The sequence below is a fragment of the Truncatella angustata genome (assembly GCF_020726525.1).
Source record: "Truncatella angustata strain MPI-SDFR-AT-0073 chromosome Unknown BKA67scaffold_4, whole genome shotgun sequence".
In the NCBI taxonomy this organism is placed as follows: domain Eukaryota; kingdom Fungi; phylum Ascomycota; class Sordariomycetes; order Amphisphaeriales; family Sporocadaceae; genus Truncatella; species Truncatella angustata.
Window position 1 is genome coordinate 1,253,572 of NW_025763384.1, and position 23,394 is coordinate 1,276,965.

At 49.9% G+C, this 23,394-nt stretch overlaps 8 protein-coding genes across 8 annotated transcripts; 4 read left to right on the top strand and 4 right to left on the bottom strand.

The window, feature by feature from the left end:
* The first annotated feature begins 2,704 nt into the window (after nucleotides 1–2,704).
* BKA67DRAFT_269391 (uncharacterized protein) lies at nucleotides 2,705–4,748 on the top strand. Its single transcript, XM_046095867.1, has 2 exons — nucleotides 2,705–2,993; nucleotides 3,261–4,748. Exons 1-2 carry the CDS (start codon nucleotides 2,971–2,973, stop codon nucleotides 4,690–4,692), a joined length of 1,455 nt encoding a protein of 484 aa, XP_045958341.1. The 5' UTR covers nucleotides 2,705–2,970; the 3' UTR covers nucleotides 4,693–4,748.
* Nucleotides 4,748–5,068, bottom strand: BKA67DRAFT_269374 (uncharacterized protein). Its single transcript, XM_046095866.1, has one exon. The coding sequence runs from the start codon at nucleotides 4,978–4,980 to the stop codon at nucleotides 4,804–4,806; it is 177 nt and encodes a 58-aa protein (XP_045958342.1). The 5' UTR covers nucleotides 4,981–5,068; the 3' UTR covers nucleotides 4,748–4,803.
* A 1,221-nt stretch (nucleotides 5,069–6,289) lies between these two features.
* BKA67DRAFT_604491 (uncharacterized protein) lies at nucleotides 6,290–7,607 on the top strand. Its single transcript, XM_046105355.1, has 3 exons — nucleotides 6,290–6,833; nucleotides 6,886–7,012; nucleotides 7,066–7,607. Exons 1-3 carry the CDS (start codon nucleotides 6,380–6,382, stop codon nucleotides 7,526–7,528), a joined length of 1,044 nt encoding a protein of 347 aa, XP_045958343.1. The 5' UTR covers nucleotides 6,290–6,379; the 3' UTR covers nucleotides 7,529–7,607.
* A 794-nt stretch (nucleotides 7,608–8,401) lies between these two features.
* Nucleotides 8,402–10,050, bottom strand: BKA67DRAFT_564087 (uncharacterized protein). The gene is made up of 2 exons (XM_046102707.1): nucleotides 9,302–10,050; nucleotides 8,402–9,129 (listed from the first exon to the last, which is right to left on the bottom strand). The coding sequence occupies exons 1-2, from the start codon at nucleotides 9,857–9,859 to the stop codon at nucleotides 8,683–8,685; spliced, it is 1,005 nt and encodes a 334-aa protein (XP_045958344.1). The 5' UTR covers nucleotides 9,860–10,050; the 3' UTR covers nucleotides 8,402–8,682.
* Nucleotides 10,051–10,851: 801 nt separating this feature from the next.
* Nucleotides 10,852–12,253, top strand: BKA67DRAFT_592374 (glycoside hydrolase superfamily; the record flags this gene model as incomplete). Its single annotated transcript, XM_046104829.1, has 4 exons — nucleotides 10,852–11,053; nucleotides 11,105–12,004; nucleotides 12,065–12,168; nucleotides 12,212–12,253. 4 exons carry the CDS (start codon nucleotides 10,852–10,854, stop codon nucleotides 12,251–12,253), a joined length of 1,248 nt encoding a protein of 415 aa, XP_045958345.1.
* Nucleotides 12,254–12,537: 284 nt separating this feature from the next.
* BKA67DRAFT_518009 (uncharacterized protein) lies at nucleotides 12,538–13,433 on the bottom strand (the record flags this gene model as incomplete). The annotated part of the gene is made up of 2 exons (XM_046097965.1): nucleotides 12,538–13,002; nucleotides 13,077–13,433. Coding segments are annotated over 2 exons (822 nt in total), but the record flags the coding sequence as incomplete, so codon positions are not given.
* Nucleotides 13,434–15,124: 1,691 nt separating this feature from the next.
* On the top strand, nucleotides 15,125–18,807 carry BKA67DRAFT_535418 (putative RNA polymerase II transcription elongation factor; the record flags this gene model as incomplete). Its single annotated transcript, XM_046100011.1, has 2 exons — nucleotides 15,125–17,704; nucleotides 17,755–18,807. The coding sequence occupies 2 exons, from the start codon at nucleotides 15,125–15,127 to the stop codon at nucleotides 18,805–18,807; spliced, it is 3,633 nt and encodes a 1,210-aa protein (XP_045958347.1).
* Nucleotides 18,808–19,746: 939 nt separating this feature from the next.
* On the bottom strand, nucleotides 19,747–22,207 carry BKA67DRAFT_269503 (amidase signature domain-containing protein). Its single transcript, XM_046095868.1, has 4 exons — nucleotides 22,159–22,207; nucleotides 21,779–22,099; nucleotides 21,617–21,719; nucleotides 19,747–21,554 (listed from the first exon to the last, which is right to left on the bottom strand). The coding sequence occupies exons 2-4, from the start codon at nucleotides 21,901–21,903 to the stop codon at nucleotides 19,989–19,991; spliced, it is 1,794 nt and encodes a 597-aa protein (XP_045958348.1). The 5' UTR covers nucleotides 21,904–22,099; nucleotides 22,159–22,207; the 3' UTR covers nucleotides 19,747–19,988.
* Between the last annotated feature and the right edge of the window lie 1,187 nt (nucleotides 22,208–23,394).

Below are 23,394 nucleotides of genomic sequence, written 5' to 3' on the forward strand. Positions count from 1 at the left end.
AGGGCTTCCGCTGCACATCGTCGATTTTTCGATAGATCTCGCTGTTGTGGAGTTTTTGCACAAGTCCTGATGTGAGCTTGCAATTACGATTTACCGGACGCGCTACTTCAAAAGGCCTAACTATCAGAACTGCTAGCCTCTTCGCGGACGTTTCAAACTTGATTCTGAGGAACTAACGCTGAACACGATACTTGCGATACAAGACTAAGCAGCGTTCGCCGGGGACCACATACTGTAGGGCAGTGTAACAATAATCGGGCTAGCACGATATTGCAAAATCTGCAGAGCTGAGTGTACTATATTCTACCCTATTCGAGCAACAAACTCTGTCCAGAGGCTGGCAACGATGATCTGGTTTGCAGCGTTTGCCAAGTGTAGCTTAGATTGAGATCTATGTGAAATCATGATCAAAAAGAAAGAATTACTCCGAATGAGATTACAACCTTCTAAGTGGAGATGAATTCTAATTTGGCCTGCGTTACTACTTGTTCACTGCCGGAATCTGCGAGATGCCTGGTAGGTATAACTAAATAGGACCTCTCTCTTACCATCAATCGATCAATCATATCGAAGGTCTAGTCTTGACTTGAACAGACTAGTCTAAAGTTAGTCTTGATGCAGAAACATGATGTGATTCGGAATTGCAGTTTTGATCTTATTGGATAGCGATAACCGCCCATTCAAGTCAAACCATGTGGTCCTGAGGAGACTTGGCATTCAGGGTCCAGTCTATTGGCCTGGTAACCTGGTCCAAGATGGTTGACAAAATTTTGCAAAACTGGGGTTTGAATCAGTTTGAAACCATGATATTCGATTTATCCTCTTGATGCGCCTATCTGCCACTTTAAGGCTTTCGGTATTTATGCGACATTGACTAGGCAGAGTATCCGAGCTGCCAGCCTATTGTGTCTCAAGACCTGACGTGCCATGAGAACTTTCAGCCCCACGACGGAACCAGAAGGGGAAGCATCAGGTCGCGACCGCGGTTCCTATTGGACAATGTCATTCAGTGATAGCGCCAACCGCATGGAGTGTGGCCACAATGCATGGTTTGTGTCCGTTTTCGTCACACGGTTTGCGTGCTGCAATTCCCTAAAACAAGCATGTGTAGCTGTGGCTGTTACTGAATTGGTGTTGCAAAACAGCTTGGAGGATGGCAATGCCGGAAAGATGGCCTCATTTCGGTGTTAGGTTGGCTAATTGGTTGTCTGCTACGCGATTTGAGCGACCTGGACGTATGCGCGGTTGAATATCGTAATGATCGCCCGTTGTGTTTCTGGAATCAAGGCCAATTCGGTGGCAGTCGTCGCTGCAAACGCCTGGGATAGGCTGTCGAGTCTTATAATCACCTCCAGTGTTTCTCATTTTCGTCCCGTTTCCCGATCGAGTTCAGCTCGTTGTGCTGCACGAACGGGCCCCTCACAATACGCTAGATCCCATCTGTCGTCATTCTGTGATGGATCAAAAGTTACAGCATATTTGAGTTCAAATCGCCGTTGACGTCCATTTCCGAGGTGTTCACAGGAATCCCCGTCTTTGAAAACAGCTTCCACTTTTATGTCTATTCACCAATTACCAACCACAAGACTTCCCCAGATCGAGCCGCATTCTGACACAGATCCACGCGTATCAGAAAACGCAACTCTGCAATTTACCTCGAACGCAGTCTTGAACTTTCGGCACATGAGTTGCCCGCCAAGCAACCAATCCTTGCCTCCCAACAGAGCCCCATTCCAATATTAGGGACTGGAGTGGCTTTTGGCCGTTGATTCTTCCCCAAGCTATTGGATGTTAGCGTGGCGGTCCTTGCGAACTGCAACCGAACTTAAATATATCAAGTCCCAGCCTCCATGCAGCTGGTGTAAGCTGAGCTGAGCTGATTTTCTTAGCCGATCCTCAAAAGTCAGACAAACGAATTTCCTCTCACACGGCATCATCCAAATTTTTCTTTCTTTTCTTAAGCGAAACATCCGTCGGCCGCATTCACACCTCGAAGACACGTCGCGCGCCGTCCCACTTTGCTGGTTCAATTTAACCCCTGAGGTTTGAAGGGAGCTAAAGAGACTCAAGGTCCTGGGATCCCGGCAGTGTGTTTCGCTCTCTAAGCGCCGCCAACTCGGCCGCAGCTGCGCTCATCCGAGTTGGTCATCTCGGCGCTTCCGGCTTCAGAGGCACGAACAGCATTGGCCAGTCCGTCATACCTTCAATTACGGTGAACCTGTTTGCAAGGGATTATCACTGATCTTTGCGCTTCTTGAAACATGTCTGCAAGCCAGAGAAGCGGGTTTCGACAGAATATCTAAGAAAAAGTTGGGAACCAACAGCGCGGCTATCCATGTGTCTGCTCTCTGTCTGTCCGCAACATATATTACCAAACATCCCGTCATGGCTTCAAAGGAAGCCCCCGGTTCCATGATGGACCCGACCACGACTCTCATTACTTTTCTGTTGTGAGTCTTACAATCATTTGTACTATCGTGCCTTTTCGAGCCTGGTGCTTCTCATTCGTTTTTGCTTTGCCGATTGGCCCACACACCATCCCTGGTTCCTTAACACACTCCTATATTCTTTCTTTTCATGCGAACATTCGTTTCCAATTTCCCATCGAGCCCTGGGCATTGAACGCTTCAGGGACATCATTTAAGAGCAGCTCGAGTTTATTCGGCTCTGCTGCCAATCAAAGCGAAATCTGTAAGCATAAGCAAAGCCTTCTGAGGAGCTATTCGAAAGTCAGCTCTCACCTCATCCATGCTCGGAGAAATCCACCCCCTGTCAGCCCTGCCACGCTGCCCCCAGCGATGCCAACAAACCCTGCTTTAGCTGTACGTCGCACGTACATCGGGAACATACACAATAGCCATCCTCGAACTCTTTTCCTACACAAGGACGGGATAATTTGAGATTAAGTGGACATGGGGTTTTTTGCTTCTTGCATTGTGTCATTACAGTACTTGCTTTTTCTTGTGCGACATGCAATCAAACCAAGGGTGGCTGTACGTATTGTCGGTAGTCGCAATGCAGAGGCTTGTTGACAGGAGAGCCATTCCCTGTCATCCAACGCACTGGGAGCAAGTGCCCTGTCGATCCCTGGCTTTTTATCTCTTCAGTCAGCTATGACATGAAAATCACTTCGTATCAACTCTCCGGTGATTACCGGAACGAAGTGTTTTTCTGCTTTCAACGTGTCTTGAAACTGTCATTACATTCTTCCTTCCTTGATCAACCCTGTTGCACATAAGACTGACCCAATACCTCTCTAGTCGGACGGATCCATCAGTTAACTCAGTCCAGCTTTTAGGTTCTTGGGATAACTTTTCAAAGTGTTACAAGATGGAACGCGACATACGACGCGACCTTGGCCAGTGGCGCGGTTGCCATACGTTCCAAGACATAATTACCACAGGAGGAAAACAGAAGCGTAGTGGGGGCCTTACAATGGGCGAGACATACTATTATTACTACGAGGTCGATGGTTCTCATGAGATACATGATCCATCCATGCCCTCCACCAATGTTTGCCCTTACCTACCAGGCCAAACTGTCAATACCTTGGACGTCCCTATCGAATGCGCACTCAAGAGATTGAGGAGTGCATCAATGAACTCGATTCGTCCTGCTGACTTCAGGACCATGGACCCTGGAGCCAAGTTCACCACTCCAAGACCAGCTCCACCGGCACCTCACACACTCGGTCCAAGACTTGGCACTTCAGCTGGAATCCGTCTCAACCATAAGGCTTCAAGCCGCTCTTTGTCACCCGCACCCACACCAGGCTGGACGGGTAAGGCACGACGCCTTTTTGGCCTACGACCCTCCAGCCGGTCCAGTGATCGAGTACAGACACCCGATAGCTTTGCTTCAGAAGATGCCGTTTCGTCGGTGAAGGATGAGCCTAGGCTTGATGGAACACGAAGTATGACTCCATCGGAAGGCTACCGCTCTCGCGATCTATCGCCTGAGCGGCTCCGTAAGCTCCTTTCGGAGGATGTCCCAGTTACACAACCTTTTCCGGCTCAAACACAACAACTTACTATTCCGGATGATATTGTGGAAGAGAACGAAGACGACGAGAACTTTGCTACATCTGCCATTTCCGATAACTTACCATTCACGACGCTGTCGCCGCCGCCTTTCCAACGAAGCTGGTCATCGTCATCGGCCACGGATCACAAGAGCAGGTCTACCACCACAATCGTCCCAGAATCATCTAGTATTCTACAAACGTTCTACAATGAAGATGAAGCTTTGGACAATATCAAGCGAGGCTCGATTACCAGTTTCATGAACCCTACATCCAGGATACAATATCCTTATTCGACCGCATCTTCTACTGTCACCTCGCCAATAACGTCTCCACAGTCTCTTGACTTCCCCAGTAACAATACCAACTTCTCGTTCTTCGACGAACTGACAGAAGATGACGACAGGGCGTCAACGGTCCTCGACGAGGCTCCAGATGTCCAGTATAGTCAACAGCCCTTCAACAATTACAGCTTACCAGCCCCTTTGGAATTGAGCAACCGAAAGCAAATACCTTCCCGGATAACCAACTCGTTCGGCTCACCAGAACTGATTGTTCGCAACGAAGTTGGGGACCCTTTCGGCAACACTTCACTCTTAACACTTAAGGGTATCGATGCCGGATTAGACGACTTGGTCAGCGAGCTTGGTTGGATTGCCAATGCGATTTGAGCCTGTCAATGTGTACTACTTCAATTTCAATTTCTCGATATTGAACATTTACGAATTTTCTTTTTATTACTTCTATTGGACAGGTATAGATCGGATGTGGACGGGATATGGCTACAGGATACTCACGTCGAAGGTATATTGGGGTTCAGCATTTGCATGGAGCACGGCGTTTCGTTTAAAATGATAGATGGTTTGAAAGGTTGGCCAGGTGCAGCGGACATATACCCTTAGAGTTTGTGGGACTGGAATAGGTACTGGATTACACGAAGGAATCGGAAGAAAAGCCATACGCTGCTCGCATAACCCTTCAAACAGAGATATCAGATGGATGATGATTAGCTCATCCTATATAAATTTTATCTCCTCTTTTACAATCATACCAGCTCCTGTCAGCACGGAGTGAACGCAGTCAAGTAAAAGTATCAGAGTTTACGCAATGACTAATAGGTATTACCTCGAAAGGATGGCAAGAATATTATACTATCCAAATATCACACCAAGAAAGCTTTATTATGATACCATTTTCTCCTATCCTAATCCTTGGGCAATTCCATGTATCCCGTTTCTATCCATATTACAGCTCAGACTCCTGTCGGCAAATGTGAACATTTTTGCATCTGCCACTTGGCAGTATGAACTCTCTTCTTCGCCATACTAATCGAGCAGCGCATCTTCACTTAGATATGTGGCAAAAGACCCGTTCTTCAAGCAAAAAAGTCAGAACTGGCGAGGCCCGGCTGGCGTGATCATCCAAAGTGCCTATTTAGGCTATTGTATCACTCTATGCCCCTGCATAATCTCCGACAGCACGACCCAACCAACTGCCGCCCCCACTAATTAAAGTGCGTAAGCCTTAATATTATTCTAGACACGACTGTGTATTACTATTAGACATGCATCATACCGGGATTCAACACGAACTCACAATCAGAGAAAGTTCATCGAGTAGCCGTGGCACTTTCCAGTACTGAGCGATGTCAATAGTTGAGAGTTCATCCTAAGGTTAGTGAACTACATTCACGATGTTGGACATTCCTCTTTAGCCGGCGGCTACAACGCTTCTGGTGCATGCTTCTCTGGTGCTGGCCGTCCGCGTTGGATCATCAGTCCTCTGGCAATCTGGCCCCCGACTGCTCACATGATGCGCAGCCTCCCAAGCGGTCAAAACAACCCCTTTCTGTCTCGACGTGCTCTTATATTGACTAGACTGAATGTTTGAACCCTCTCTACTGCCCCTTGGTCCCCAAAAATTGCTGGCAATAAGGTCAAACTGGGACGAAATTTGAGGGCGCATAAGCTTCCGAGCTCCTTCGGGATAATCATATTTATCCTAAAGACCACTTTGGCTTGACAGCAATGTGTATGATTCTTTAAGATTGCATGCTCGAAAGTCGCCAAGATGAAGACTCATGGAATATTATCATTAATCTCTGCGATAGCACTCCCGCGAGCTTCGTTTGCGCATAACCTGAACTACAGTGTTGCCAACTCCGATGACTTGCTTGAAGCCAGTGCAAGCAAGTGGTGCCTGAATGCCAATACATCTCTTCCCGATCGCAACTATAATGAGTCAGATAAGTCTCAAGCATCATTGCTGTGGACTCACTCGAGTCCGTGTGCCGTGAATGGGACCAACGAGTACTGCGTCTACTCGGATCCCGCTTTTGCGGGAAGGGGTATCAGCATTATGACTAGCCCTGGGCGTGCAATTGAGATCGTCAAGTCACCAGCCTTCACAGATCCGTATATCTCAGGGCAGATTGACCGATTGAACGCGGACGGGAGTTCGATATGGAGAGTTGCAGAAGTACCGGGCAAGGGTTTGGGCTTGATAGCAACACAAAACATCGAATTGGGCGACCATATCATGAGCACGACGGCTTCAGTCATGATCGACTACAATGTGTTCTACGATACGACGGCGCAGCAACTTATTGATATGGAAGTGGCGGCTGTAAGATATTTGCCTGACAAGCATCGGAGGACATTCTTGAATCTCTCTACCCACGACCACGCCGGTGATTATGAGGCTCAGGTCTCCAAGGTTATCCTAACAAATTCTTTCGATATTCCATCAAGCGGATTTATAACCTATGAGGAAGACTCTGAAGAAAATAATTTCTACACTGTCTTTCCCGAGAGTAAGGCTTCTAAGCATTAATTCTTGACTACACGACTACTGACGCTAGGCAGTCTCACGTATGAATCATGATTGTCGACCGAATGCCGACTATTACTTCGACCCTGAAACTTTTGCACAGCACATCCACGCTGTGCGTCCCATCACTGCTGGCGAAGAGATAACCATCTCTTACATCGAGTGAGTACCCGTTCATCGTTCTTGTTCACAAACCATGTTGATGAACATTCCAGTACCGTACAAACACAACAAGGTCGTCTCGCCCGTCTGAACCATTCGTGGCACTTCCCATGCTCTTGCAGCTCGTGCACACAAAATAAGTACTTGACCGCCGCTTCTGATGCCCGGATCCGCCAAATCCAGGTAGTCCGTAAACAGTTGCAAGACTGGGGACCCCACTCACAAGCAACTACGGCGATGGCCGAGCTGTTGATCTCACTCTATCGCCAAGAGAGATTGTGGACGATGCTGTACGAGGCATACACATATGCGGCCATCGAGTACAACGGTGATGGCGAGCCATGGCTGGCGACCAAATATGCCAGGCTTGCTATACATCACGGTCTGGCGTCGGGCGGGCCTAGCAATCCAGATGTGGTTGAGATGATGGCGCTCGTGACAGACCCTTGGGCGCATTGGAGCTGGATGCTAAGGACTCAGAAACGGATGAATTGGGCTGCTCATGTGGAAGAGTAGATGGGACCAATTTCTGTGATTTATTCCGAAACGTAGAACACTTCTCAAAGGGCAACTAAAATCTTTGATTCGATTTCGCATGTCAAATATACACTATTAGTTGCCGGATCTTATATCTGGTAATTAAACTAACAATGTCATCGTGTGCTATCCTTGATGACCCTATAAACTGTGGTTTGTAATGTTACAACAGAACCCAAACCTTTCTCTACATCGCGACATGGAGTGTACAATAGCCACTTCTGGATTGACAATTATATTTAAGCACGCCCATTGGAAATACGATACCAGAACTAGTGCTTACCTCCACCAAAGAAACAAAACAGCAATCGTCAGAATGTATGCTCAATAACATGACTCTTAAATCTCGGCATGTTAAGTGCGACCTCAGCTGATTTTGCGTGAAGTTGATCGAGAAGTTCGTCACAGTAACCTTAATACCATTCTACCCCATCTATAGGCATTATACCGTAACTGGCAGTTCCGTGCGTGTGATGTACGAATATATGTCGCTGTTTGGCTTTAACTGATTAGAAAAAGATTCGAATTTCTAGCTCAGCAATGGCCGGTAAAAACGTTAGTGAGTGCCTGCTCGCTCCATTCGATTTCGAGACATGATTAACGAAACATATGTGCGTCAGTTGCACTGCATTGGCTGCCCAGGCTCGCTCGAAGAACAATCTCCTCGTTCTCACACTGTCCAAGTCAACCGAACAGCCGCTTGAGTGTTTCCAGTGTTCCAAGCACGTGATGCAGAAGAATACTCATTTTCGCCGCAACATTCTGCGTACATAGCCATATGAAGTCCAGCTAACCATTGCCAAGTGCTATTCTACTGCGGATGAGGAGCTACGTTCTGATGAGAGAAGTGGCAAACTTAATGTATATATTATATGGAATGCTGTTTTGAGTCGACTTGAAAGACGTGCCATATGGGACATGCTGGCGAAGATGTGAATTGAACGCACATTCTCTGCTTCGCTTACTTACAACACAGGTTGCTTCTCTTACAGATCTCGATCAAAGTCAAAACCGATCAAGGCATCTATCATCAAACGACTAGACTGCCCCTAGACTTTGAGATCCACCATTGCTCTTTATCTTACACAGAGTTAGTTATGATTTTGCGCCCGAGGCGAAACCACGCCACGTTTTTATACCACGTTAAGCCGTCGCATTTGGTTGAAGGCCAGTCTCCTTGACCCATCCCATATTTGACCCTTTCCATCGAAGTGAGCATATGCCGCACCAATCGCTAGCCCAGCCAGATGCACCGAATGTCCCCATCGGAGAAAAGGAATACCAAAGATCATTCCGTAGGTCTCGAAAGCTGCGATCCATCCAAGAGCTGATTGCGCATCTATGGAACCAGGCAGGAGAATTATCCCAATCTGCGCACTAGGGTAAGACATGCCGAAAATGCCGATCAATGCCATGATTGCTCCGCTAGCTCCCAAACCAGAATAAAAACGTCGTGACGGTATCTTGGCCTCAATCTGTGTGACCAAACTCGAAAGCACCCCAGAAGAAAGATAGAATGCCCCAAGATGATAGCCGCTGTTTTGGAAAGCGGGCGCTCGAGCAACAGCAGGGCCAAAATTCTATTCAAAGATTAGACTGGCTCTCAAACTGATGTACGCAGCTTTTCGTCTGAGACAAATGCAGGTTCACGATGCTCAAACCCATCGTGGCCTGACCAATGGCCCGAGAACACTCGGATATTGCTCACTCAATACGAAGGAAAGCCATGGTCAAGGTTTATCAAAGACTTACGTATAAACAGTACATGTTGAAGAGGAGATGCATGCCTGAGGCATGGCCGAACATTGATGTGAACATGGTGAAGTTGCGATTCGCGATAGGCATGTGACTCAGATAGTCGAATCGTAGATCCGACCTTGGAAGTGAAGAAGCAATAAAAATGGCCGAGTTTATGGCAATATTGCCAAAAAGAAACCTCTCAGTTTCGGGGGTTCTAGTCCATATTTCCATCGGCGTGCCATGCAACGACCCATATGAAGGTATGGGTTCCACTCTTTTTCTAGGAGTGGCAGCGGCAAGGTCGTCATATGTTGCTGGAGAACTTTTCCAAGCATATTTGGTGAAATTCTTAACGTCGCGTCGGACCTCCAAGGCTGCGAGCCCAAGGTAGATGGTACCTACAGCAGTGATACACCACAGGGCTGGTCCGAGAACCCGGACGGGTGGTAGCTGTTGTGATTCATAGCGAGTGCTGAAATGATGTACTCCGAGCCTACGCCTGACAATGTGAGGCGATCGGACCGTAAGGTGGGGAAGAGCCTGACGGCCTACGTGTAAACGGAACATCATGCTGGCGTATGGTATCACTGCCGAGTGCCTAGCAGTTTCGAGCTCATCCTGAGGTTGAAGTGCAACGATTGATGCATCTGGCGGGCAACCAGATAACCCAAGTCACGCATTTGGGGAATGCGCCTCAATCTGCCACAATTAGTGGGGTTTTCATACAGACCACCATGGCGTTAAATGGCCATGTGAGCCGGTGCGCACTGGGTAAAGCGACCATTACATCTCACTCTTGAGCAAGTAGTCTGTCATTACATACGGAAATTTTCCAAATTTGACTTGATAGGGAACAAAGCCTCTTCACCCGAAATATAAATGAGTGCTCACGGTTCATCTCTCCACGATTTCTAGAGCAAGTGCTTCTCCGTATTACCCACTGTAGCACATACTGTGGTGGGATAACTCTCCAAGCTGACGACGAGTCGATCAAAGTCGAATATATTTCTCACATCTCCACCTACCCAAATTACAATGCCTAGACTCATTCATATTGATCTCTGCCTTGACAGCTGCAAGCCAAGCCTATGCGAATCGGTTGAGTCTCCAAGATTGTAGTCATGAATAGACACCTTGGTTCCCAACCCGGCTAGCCCATCTTATGCTGATCCCACTTGGTCCAACAACCCGGATCCACTGAGCTATCTTGAGACTGCAGGTGTTTGATCCTCAGTGTTCAACACCAATGAGGTGTGGTCATTGCTCATCTGGATGTGCTACAACAGCACATGTTGGTGGGCTGATTACGACGCGTATCTTCCTCGGAGACTTTTTTTTTTTGTTGCACTCTGGGCGCGAAAGCCAATCCTCGGCATTGCAATTATCGTGAGGCGTTCTTGCATGTTTGTTTGGTCACTCCGCAATTGGCACTTCTCCTGGTGTCATGTGCAGTTCATAGAAGGCTGGCGCCATGTTCTGAATAGAGCATGTTCATTCGTTTCGTTTTGTATCTTATCACACTCACTTCTCTTCGATTCTCCTGCTAGAGCCTTTTTGGAATTATGTATTTGTCCAAATCCTTTCTCCTTGGTCTGGTACCATCTGCGCTGGCAAAAGTCCAATACCTGGGCGTCGCAATTGCTGGAGGAGATTTCGGGTGTCAGATCGATGGGACTTGCCCAACGTCATCGGTACAGTTTGCCAACGATGCTTCCGATCAGATGAAACACTTTGTTAGTGACGGTCTGAATCTAATGAGGATTCGTAGGTGCTATCTCTATTCCATTACACATTATACGCTAATATTCACTGCAGCTACATCGTGGCAATTTTTGGTCAACAATCAGTTAGACGGAAGCTTGAACGACGACAACATAGCCAAGTATGATCAGCTTATCCAGACATGCTTGGACACTGGTGCATACTGCATGATCGATATACACAACTTCGCACGCTGGAATGGCGGTATTATTGGCCAAGGCGGGCCATCGGACGACCAGTTTGTCAAGCTTTGGACTCAACTCGCGACAAAATATGTCTCGAGCGAAAAGGTTGTCTTCGAACTCATGAACGAGCCACATGATCTTGACATCAACATATGGACACAGACCTGTCAAAAAGTTGTGACCGCCATCAGAAACGCTGGGGCAACAACGCAGATGATCCTTCTCCCAGGCACCAATTTCGACAGTGCAGCTACTCTCATTTCCAGCGGCTCGGCCGATTCTCTGCTGGCAATTACAAACCCAGACGGAAGCACAGATGGGTTGATACTCGACATTCACAAATACTTGGATGAGGATAATTCAGGAACGCACGAGGAATGTGTGACGGATAATGTAGGCGCCTTCGCCGAACTTGCACAGTTCTTGAGGCAGAATGGGAGGCAAGGCCTCATAAGCGAAAGTGGTGCCTCAAGTGACGCCTCCTGTTTCACGAACTTTTGCTCCCAGAACACATTCATCAACCAGAACTCAGACGTATTTGTCGGGTTTGTGGCTTGGGCTGCAGGCAGTTTTTCTACCTCTTATGTTCTCAGTCTTACTCCTTCGAAGCAGAATGGCCAGTACATCGACAATAATCTGATGACCCAGTGTGTTTTGGCACCTTGGCTCAACTCAAATAGCACAAGCCGGACGCCAACAATAAGCAGCCAGACCTCCATTATTCCAACCACATCCGCCAAGCAAGCATCTTTGGTGGTCTCAGGGACAAGTGTGGTCATACCATCTACCTGGTCGCTATCGACAGTTACGACGTTGATGATTGCTACAGGTGTACCGACGTTGCCTGTCACGGGAACATCGGACGAAATCATCTCTCTGGCTACCGCCACGGCAACAGCAAACGCTTCCCTATCTCTGAATGCAAGCACGTCGGTTACCGCCTCCATAACCGCCTCCATATCCGCTTCGGGAACAGCACATTTGCAGCCCACGTCGAAGCTTGCCCTCAGTAGATTAGTCATTTCTGGTTTGCTTATTATTTTTGTAACTCGAGTCTGACATGTCCTTGTATGAACAAGTGTATGCCTATGGTATTGGACTTTGAGGATTTTGGCAAAGGGGAGCCACTATGATATTGCTTTCTGTTGAGATACCCTGACCTTGTGCCTCCAGCTAAATTAGTATAGCACGAATACATTACATCAGTAAATTCCATGCATTCTGGCCACCGTAACAAATCGAGTCAAAGTGATTGCCATTGAGCTGCCCTTGATCCCTATCTTTACCACTTTCTATAAAACATCACCGACAGACATCCCAACTTCCTTCAAAAGTCCCATTCAAATGCCACTCCGTCAGCAGCCCCACCATCGTAGGATCTATATCGCGATTCGCCTTCATGAAAACTGTTTCGTACGGATGTACGTTACCCCCAAAATACTGGCCATTCCACAGGATATCTTCCCTGGGTTCCTTCTCACAATCTTCCTGATAGTTCTTGCTCTTGTGGAATGCCGCCATCATGGCATCGACCTTATAACCGGCTTTCTGGATCAGACCCGTTGCCCCAATCTCTCCGTGGATTGCTTTGTGCATGTCCTTGTAGCAGCCCTCCATCGCGACCATGTCGGTAGCACCGCCGTACTTGTCGGGCGTCGAGGATCCAGGAGGCGGGTAGAGGAGGAGCTCCAAACCCACGGCATCTGTGGCCCAGATCATGGACTGGACATGATACTGAGGAAGGCAATTTGCGGTCATTCCGACGAGCTGTACATCCGGAATCTTGGCATCAGTTTTTCGGAGGAAGACTGCTCCCACGTCTTTTGTGGAATGGCACTCACCTTGACTTCATCGGTCACGCGCCCCAGGAACACATCGCTCCAACAACTCCTCGCCCAATATGGTATAAACGGCCCCCGAATACTCGCATTGAGTGCTATGAAGCGTTTGTACTTCTTCCATAAGCTGTCCTTGCGTAGCACTTCGCCATGGGCTCCTAAATCGAAACATTGATTCGGCCGCGATATGATCTGGATGTTACTCTTCTCTGGGATGAGCGTCGCAGCATCTGTCTCGCCATTGAGAATGAAGATAAAATCGGCGGCACCATGGAGGCCCTGAGAGATGAAGTACTTCAAGTTGTCGCGGGCGCTGGCGGATTCGGAATAGGCATATGTTATTAGTGGACGATCAGCCTGTATGGAGGCTTCTGGATGCTGGGAACCGGCTGGCTTGTTCAGGCTCCCTGACCCGCTGGGCTGTGTGGGCTTTGCTCCTTGATGATGCTTGTCCACCTTGCTGGGCTCTGGAGTGGTCACAGGTACAACGTCAACAACTTGAGTGACTACTACTGGAGCTTGTGTATCGCTGCCGATCCTGGCATCACTCTCCAACGCATCACCCGTCTAGTGGCCCATTAGATGGCTACTCGTAAAGGTGTAGGTCTTCAACGCACCCTTCCAAAACCAAAGTCGATCGTAGTGTACAGCCATATTGCGGCCAGTAGCAGCAGCGCCAGTCCCGTGGACTGGTATGCGCCTCGTGTGATCATATAGAAGATAGGCCTCCCGAAAATGTCATGAAGAGAAGCGGATTCGAACAACTGCGCTGGCGAGGCCTCAGGTCAATGAGAAGACGTGAGTACCTATCTCCCTCAAACAATGGGGAAGAGTTGCGAAACAGAGAGACATTTAAGAAATTGGCAAATGAAGGGATGCCGTTAGCATTTGCTCTAGAGTAAGATAGTAGAATGAGTCTCCCTTAGTGGTGGTCTTCTAAGACAAGTCTCAGCCCGAGAGGCGCCACGATGGACCCATAGTTTACTAGGATCTGACCATGCTGCATTGCGCTATCATAGACACATACTCGCGGCAGTCGTCGTAAGTCGAGTGCAGAGAGTCGGAACAAGCTTTTAAGAACGGATCCCGACCAACCATTGGTTGATGTAATGTAGTCACCAGCAGTACAGGCGAAGGCATACAGAAATAGGCAATCCCGCATCGTCCGGCCCGGTGAGAACTCGAGTCTGCTTCGAGGAAACAGAGAGAGCGTTGTGAACCCCATCACATTCCGGGTTGTGAGGGCGAAACCGAAACCGTGGCTACTGAACTAGATTACGTGGTGGGACATGTATTACGACGCGTACGGATTATTCACTAACCGGAGGGGAGTTGATCATCCACTGGGGGAATCTTCCCATAGCAGCATAGAACGAGCTTGGACTGACTACCCTCGAATAGTACGGATGAAGACGGATTCCATACACCAGCGACATGTCAGATCCTGGGTTCTGGAGCCTACAGATCAGAAAACGAATGATGCATGCAGTTGTCCACACGTCTTGACGTTAACGAAGCTCTGCCTCTAGCTGTGTAGCCAAGGTTAGTCTACAAGAACAGTAAAAGTAAACACCGAACATGGCAGAAGAGACGCTAAAGTATATCCGGCTAGCGGGGATGCAGACGGCCGCCGGGGTCCTTCTGGAGGTCTGCACGGTCTGCATTCGTACAGGTTTGGAGCTCGACTGGCTTGCAGGGGTTGCTAATTTCTGGCCAGCATTCCGAGACCGAGAGAGCTCATCAGCCTCATCGTATTTCTGAGCTAGACTGGAATTCTAACCCAAAGCCTTGCGCGCGTTAAACAAGTCTGCCCATCGCCGCATCGCCGCATCGCGACACATTGCAGCACAAGTCCCGCCAGCTCTGATCACTGCCATTGAGCTCGTTTGCAGCAGCCACGTTGGAGATGACCGGTCATTTCTAGATAAAGAACCACCCACGTTCCTTCCCACGCCAAACCACAACGCGCCTCACGACTACGATAGCGAACAATCCTCCCATCCCGTACCTGTCCGGCATTCGTCCCTCGACCACGGGGCGCCCATCTCATCATGGCCACCGTACGAAATGGCCACCTCAATGGTGTGCCTCTCAGCAAGCGTTTCTCGGACATCCCAGCCAACGTCGACGTCCCGTTCCAGGGCGGACAAGAAGACGAAGCCATCGAAATCAGTCTCGAAGCCCTTAACGAGGATCCTACTGAGCTCTGCGAAATGCTCGAGAACGAGAGCGCCGCACGAACCTACTGGATGACGGTTGCCATTGCCTACGCGAAGCACAACAACGTCGACAATGCCATCGAGATGCTCGTAAGAGGAGGCAACGCCTTGCAAAGCAACAACCCCAAGGAGAAGCTGAGCTTGGTCAGCGCCCTCTGCTGGATGTATCTCTGGAAGAGCAGGGAGGCCCCACGTGTTGCCCCCGAGGCGTCCATGGGCTCTGAAGCCAAGACGAAAGAGTACTACCTAAACCAGGCTACACAATCGCTCAACGAGGCCCTGCGCATCAACCCTGCCTTCCCTCCCTTGTTCCTCGCGAGGGGCGTAATCTACCTTCTCAGAGCCTCGCTGGTTTCACCATCCAAGACCGCCGGCCCCAACGCCATCGACCCGGAAAAGGCAGACCTTCTGCGCAATGCGCTCAAGTGCTTCGAGGATGCCATCCGAGTCTCGCACGGCAAGAATGTGCTCGCCCTGATGGGCAAGGCCAGAGCCTTGTTTTCTCTGGCCAAATATGCCGAGGCCTGCGCTCTGTACCAGGATGTCTTGAGGAAAATGCCCGACATGGTTGACCCCGATCCTCGCATTGGCATCGGCTGCTGTTTCTGGCAATTGGGCTTCAAGGACGATGCCAAGCAGGCCTGGGAGCGCAGTCTGGAGATCAATCCGAACTCAAAGGTTGCCAATATCCTGCTGGGTCTTTACTACCTCGACGCAAGCGCAAGGGTACCCACAAACAGCCCAGAGTTCATCAAGCTGTATAAGAAGGCCATGACCGAATTCACTCAAAAGTCTTTCAAGATGGACAAGAACCAGCCGCTGACTTGCGCTACGTTTGCTGGATATTTCCTTTCTAGGAAACAACTGTCGAATGTCGAGTCCCTGTCAAACAAGGCCCTCCAGTACACTGACGTCAACAACATTGCCAGCGACAGCTGGTATCTGTTGGCCCGCAAGGAACACATGGAGAACAACATCGAGAAAGCAACCGACTACTATCGCCGTGCCGACGAGGCCCGGGGTGGGCTCGAGCGGGGTTATCTACCAGCCAAGTTCGGTGTTGCCCAACTCTCGGTTCTGAACAATGATCTCGGGGAGGCCAAATTACGACTGGAGAAGATGATTCAGCAGTCCAAGAACTACGAAGCCATGGTACTTATGGGAACATTGTATGCCGAGGAAGTCTTTGCAAACCAATTCGCGGCCGTCAAGGAGGATAAAACCACGGAAATGAACAAGGCAATTCAGTACCTGGAGAATGTCCGTGGTGCTTGGAAAGATCCGAAGCGGAACCAGTCACCAGACTCCTCGGTCCTACTGAACCTCGCTCGCCTTTACGAGAGCGACCAACCTGCCAAGGCACTAGAGTGCTTACAACAGGTGGAACAACTAGAAGTTGATCAGATACCGGACTCGGAGCGCCCTACCGACATCCAAGACCCGGCAGCGTACAAGAATGCTCTACGCAAGAACCTTCCACCTCAGCTCTTGAACAACATCGGATGCTTCTTTGCACAAGCTGAAAGGCATGACCCGGCGAGCGAGATGTTTGAAGCTGCGCTTGGCGCCTGTATGCGCATCAGCGAGAAGGGCGATGATATGGACACTGACGCGTTGGTAACGACTATCAGCTTCAACTTGGGCCGGAGCTACGAAGCGCAAGGGCAAACTGACAAGGCGATCGAGGTCTATGACCGTCTGGTATCACGCCACAATGATTACACTGATGCTCAGGCTCGATTGGCCTACATCAAGCTACGCCGGAATCCTAACAAGGAAGGCCCAGACGCAGTTGCCAAACTCTACCAGGACAACCCGTCCGACCTAGAGGTTAGAGCTCTCTATGGTTGGTATCTGGGCAAAGTCCAATCACGAAAGCGGCCTGCCAACATCAACGAGGACCCCGAGTTGCGCCACTACAAGCACACATTACAGCAGTACGACAAGCACGATCGCTACGCACTAGTTGGTATGGGCAACTTGTACATGTTGGCCGCTCGTGAGATGCGTCGGGACTCAGAGTCGGATAAACAAAAGCGGTCTAGCATGTATAGCCGAGCTGTGGAGTTCTTTGAGAAGGCCCTGCAACTCGACCCGAAGAACGCGTACGCTGCACAAGGCATTGCTATCGCTTTGGTCGAGGACAAGAAAGACATGAAAACGGCCCTACCAATATTTCTCAAGATTAGGGACACCGTGAAAGACTCTCATGTCTTTGTCAATCTTGGACACATCTATGCCGAGCTTCGCCAGTATTCCAAGGCCGTCGAGAGCTATGAAACCGCATTATCAAAGGAAGGCAAGACTAATGATACGAGTATCCTCGCCTGTCTTGGTCGCACCTGGCTGAATAAAGCGCGCCAGGAGAAGGATATTGACGCGTACCAGACGGCACTTGACTATGCCAAAAAGGTATGTTCACTGGGCTTCGTATCTGATGAAATTACTCATTATCGTGCTAGACTTTCAATATTGCTCCCGACCAGATTCACTTCAAGTTCAATGTTGCCTTTGTGCAGATCCAGCAGGTGCAAGCCATTTCAAAGGTTCTAGAAGCACAACGCACGTTATTACAGCTTGAAGATGCATTCCAGGAAATCGAATCTGCCATCAAGGCCCTGGAGGAGATCGCGGCACATCCACAGCCTCCTTATCCCAAGTCTGATCTAGAGCAGCGAGCAAGTCTTGCCAAAACTCAACGAAATCAGCTTTCGCGAGAAATCGAGAAACAGAAGGAGTATGAGGAGAAAAACAAAGAAAAGCTAGCTGCCGCGATGGAGCAACGACAAGTCGAGTTGAAGCGCCGTGAAGCGGAACGTGAGAAGGCCCTGGCTGCAGAACGCGCGCGCCAAGAGAAACTTCGAAAGGAACGTGAAGAGATTGCAGCTCGTGACTTGGAGTTGATCAAGCAGCGCATCGACGACGAAAAGTCTCGTCAGGAAGCAGAGATGACAACGGACAGTGAGACTGGAGAGAAGATCAAGCGTAAAAAGAAAGCCAAAGCCCCTCGTGGTGAGCGTGGCGAGGGCCAGCCAAGGAAGAGCCGGTCTCGCAAGAAGAAGGCCGAAGACGACGAGTCCGGCACAGATGGCGATGACCAACCAAAGAAGAAGAGACGCCTCACCAAGAAGGAAACCAAGCCAAGCAGCAAGTATAAGTCGGCGGAGATCATCGTCGATAGCGATGAGAGCGGCGACGAGCTCGACCGGGCTGAGCGGGCTATCAGTGCTGTTTCGGACCGATCTGAAGCGGACAACAGGCGAGCTGATAGTGACGAGGAAGACCGTATGGAACTTGATAACGGTGCTGGCGGTGATGACGACGATGATGAGGCCGCTGGCACGACACGGCGTCGGGCCCGGAGAGGCAGAGTTGTCGACAGCGATGAGGACGAGGATGAAGACGACGGTGATGCGGCACCAGCAGCGGACAAGTCTGATAATGACGATGCGCCTGCAAAAGGTGCAGACACCAGCATGGCTGATATTGCCGCTGATGATGACGATGAAGAATGAAACAGACAACATCCATCTTCCAGCCAGATGCGTATCCGTTTATTGTCCTAGATCCATACCTGCCCAGGTAGCCTTTGTATTTCTAGGCGCAATGGAAAAAGCACTTCGTTTTGAATAGACCTGGTTCATGACGTGGCCAAAATTTGTACAAAGAATGTATTTATCTCACCTGGTCCTCACAATAGCAATTTCCACGGAAATTGACCACAATGATTTGTGCCCGTGGGTTCTGCTCATCAATGACCAAGTAGAATATAATTATATTGCGTCAAGTTCGGATACCCGAAGCGCCATGACCACTATGCATACTGAGCGTTACATTCGATTCCCCCAACCTGCATGAAGCTTCCCGTGACGTGACACGAGCGGCCCGACGAAGCCAATGGAGGGGGTGCCAGCGGCGGAGCGGTGGCAAGTCATCGCGATGCTGACAAGGCACCGCCATCTTGAACGACTTTTCCAAACCCAGCGATTCCACCTCCCGCCCTGCAACCGTACGCCAGAAAGTAGATGCTGCTTGCTGCGTGGACCGCATCAGTTCAGTCGTTGGAAACTACACCGCCCACCAAAGAAGATCAAAGTGCCTCACAAACACAGGCAGCGCATCCTGAAACCATGCGGCCGCTCCCACTTCCGCTTATCCTCGGCCTCGCGGCCTTGGTCGCCGACGTGCGCGCCACGTATTGTGTTGGCATGACGCAGGATTTGGACTGGTGCTGGTAGGGCGTCCGAGGGTGCCCCCTGTGCTTGGTTCGGCCGGTACAGAGTAATTAGCGAAGACCTGCTAACGGCAACAACCTCCCCTAGGAACGGCCTCGTCTACGGCAGGTGCCACGACAACAAACTCGTCAAGGGCGGCGATTGTGATTACAGATCGCAGCGGAAGTGTCAGGACTCCACGAGCGGGGCGAGCTGCGTTGATGCTTGAAAGAGGGGTGGATAATGGCTGGAAACTAGGGATCTGTGGTTGCAATACTGGGACATGTGAGGGGCTGTGATGAGTCGCAGCTTTTGTATGCTGGCACTGGGGATCCCTCATGTTGATTGGTACTCAGATGCGAGCGGACATCTCACCCGTGACGTCTAGTTTCATGAATAGTCAAGATAACAGTTACGATTAGAGATAATTATGATACATGGTAGTTGTGTGGCGTACTACTGCAGATGAGGGAGGGCAGCGATCATTTGAAGTCGCTAGCCAACCCAATAACGTCCGCCCAGTCCTTGGGTCTGCTCCGGCCACCCTCGTAGACCTCGTTCAAGTAAGTCTCGGCATCTCTGGCGAAGGACAGCAGCTGCTCCTCGGCGCCCCATTCTCCGGTAGCCATCAGACCGACCGGCAATCTGCCCTCACCGTGCTCAGGTTGGGCATACCCGACCGGCGCGGAGATGGCTGGACAACCTGTCGAGTTGGCAAGCCAAATGTACATCATGGTCCTGAAGGTCATGGGGCCGTCCACGAAGCCGTACGCCTGGTCGCCGGGATGGATCTTCCAGCCCGCGTCAGGCACCGTGGGCGTGAGGATCAACAGTCCAGGGTACTTTTGGAACAAGAAGGCGAGGTGCTCCATGAGGAGCTGGCGGAGCTGTCCGGACTTGACCATATCGACGCCAGATGTGAGAGCACCCATTGTCTGCACACACTTGTTCGGATGATTGACCATGGACAATGGATCCGAGTTGTGCCACTTCGGGCAGCGCGTCCGTTGGTGGTCCACCGCCTCGACCAGCGCCCAAGAACTATGGGCTGCCTGGCTTTCTTGCAGGTAGGGGATGCTGATATCGACGAGTTCATATCCAAGTTTGTGGGTAAGGTAGGAGATGGCCTTCTTGGTGGCGTCCAGCACAGCAGGGGCAGCTTTGTCAAACCATTCATTGTGCACACCGATGTATTTCTTGGCTGTCGGGGTGGGTGGAATAGACGGGGCAAATGCAGACTGGGTAAGGTCATCTGGGTTGGATGCCGACATTAGCCTGTAGGCAATGGTAAGATCCGATACATTGGAGGCCATGGGCCCAATAACGCAGATCGACGACTTCATTGTGTATACGCGGTGAAGTGTGGGTTTGAGACCGTACTGTCCGCAGAAGGCAGATGGGATACGGATACTGCCTCCTGCATCCGTCCCGACCGCTATCGGCACAAGGCCAGCAGATAGGGCAGATCCTGCTCCTGAGGATGAGGCACCTGGGTAATAGGATGTGTTGTTCCAGTTGACCGGTGTGCCCCATCGGGGATTGCAGCCATTGACATCAGAACCGAGCTCGTGCATAGCAAGAGTACTGATCATGACGGCTCCAGCAGCTTCAAGCTGCTTAACTGGCCAGATGGTATCTTTCGCAGGCTTAAAATATGGATGGTTGTCTGTGGGCGCAAGGCCTTTGTGAGAGATGTAGCCTTCCACATCGAGATCATCTTTGACGCCGAATGGGACGCCGTCTAGAACACTAAGTGGCTCCCCTCTGGCATATCGCTCAGTCGAAGCTTTTGCGGCTTTCAGCGCAATCTCCTCGTGCGTGACAGCCCATGATAGCTCATACTTGGCGGGTGGAGTCTGGCCACGAGCAATCAGAGGGAGAAGCGCCTCTACTACCTGAACTGGTGTCAACCTTCCCGACTTGTAAAGCTCGTGATAGTCTGCTGCAGAATAGAATCGGCCATTTCGGTCTTCCGGCTGCCTTAACAACAGCTCTGACGTGATCTCTGGTTTACTAAGACCCCCGGAACCTAGAGGCGTTACGATTGGCTGCAATTCCATTAATCATAATGCCAAAGAGCACCAAATAGAGCGTAAAGTGCTCTACTGACCTGTAGTCGCCAGTCGTACTCATCGAGCCCCGGAATGTCCTTGGCAGCACCGAAATTCGCGTTGTTCCAAGTCGATCTAGCGAGTAACGAGGAACGAGTAATGCTGATATGGCCATTAGTTTCGGATCATCGTTATTATTGATATATCGGACTTTTCCTTACACATTTGCGAAAGCGACAAGCAGCCAGCCTCTCAGGACAGGAACCTTTTCTTCCGTTCCTGCATAAGGGGTCTTGGGCCCTTCACGGGCTTTCGGATACCCCAAAAAGCGCTGTTCTGGAGCCATACCGCACTACAATATTAAATCACGTAGACTTTGCTCACAAGCTTCGAACTCGAGAGAAGGCCAGATCATTCAGAATTGACAGGCAACTGTGGCGTTCATTGTCAGATAATACACAACCTCGGATCACGTGTAACGGGAAGTGAAAGTGACCGTCGTGGCCGCTTATCAGCCCGCTTCGGCTAGACTAGATTAGTCTCTCGTCTAAGTTAGCGCGGATAGACTACCGAATAACGAGAAAATGCATTCCGCACTTGCCTGCTATAACTCGCCATGGTACACTTCGTGACACAGTTTCTATGTAAACTTTGTCATGAGCTTTGTCCGCCAAACATAGGCACGATGTAGTTTGTAGGGTTCGGTTGCACTAACATATCAAACACGGTCAAGAAAGCGTTGGTCGCGAAACGCGCTAAGTTACCGAAACCCGAATTCTCGGAGCGCATAGATACTACCGACCCCAGATATCAAGTCGTTCGACTTTTGGGTTTGGTCCCAGTCCGGGGAAGAGGGAGAAGATTTGCAATCGCGCCGAACTGTAGAGTCAAGTCTATGGAGGTGTTCATTGAAACAATCAAGACTTTGCTTGCTGGTACGGAAAGTTTATCCGTTCTTGATGGGACCTTTCGAGCGACAGCACACAAGGTGCGCTGCCACCGTCGGTCATCGACTGAAAGCTTGCCCCTGAGACCAATGAGTATGCACAAGCTAGAGAACGTTGAACTAACTTAGACAACGCTAGTGGGCGATATGAAGTCGTCGGGTTTCACGGTACGTCTTTCTTCGCGACGAAAGGTTACTTTGTCAAAAGGTTAATGCAAGTCGCAGATATCCTGCCAACTAACTCTCCTGGCAAGCCCACATCAAGAATTTCTGCTTGGGGGCAAGCCCTTACGAGTCCTTTCAAGCACCTATGTAGATGGGAGCTTGACTAGAGATACCTCATGGCGCACCCCTTATGACAATCTCAAGTCGATCAAACTTCTAGACATGACAAAGGCACGACTAGGTTCATACGCGCCACTAGTGACGAAGGAACCATTTCTGATCATGCCGTTTTGTGGGTATGTGTCACAACTGGCACATCACCATCACTGGCGGTTCTTGCAAGCAGTTCAGCGAGGTAAATCCATAATAGGAGAATAAGAGCATGTTTCAGTATTGGATGGAGTGAGCATCGGGGGAGAGGAGCTTCTTCATTACTAACGACGGCTATTTTGGAGTCGGCCCAGGAGCATGAGGCGAGGTGGTTAGGTTCGTGTATTGAACGGAAGTCATGTTCCTTTCGTGCTTCAATCTTCCGGCTCTGGCAGGTTCATGTGTCAAAATGCCAATGTCGAGGTTATAATGAGGTCTGATTTATTTGATCCAACTGACATTGGAGCTCGCCCGAGTGCCGCATGCTTCATGGAAACGGATACGTAGTAAATCCACAATGGTTGCTGTGACATGGTAGGCGATGCACATGTTCACGGGATCATGAATATTCAGACG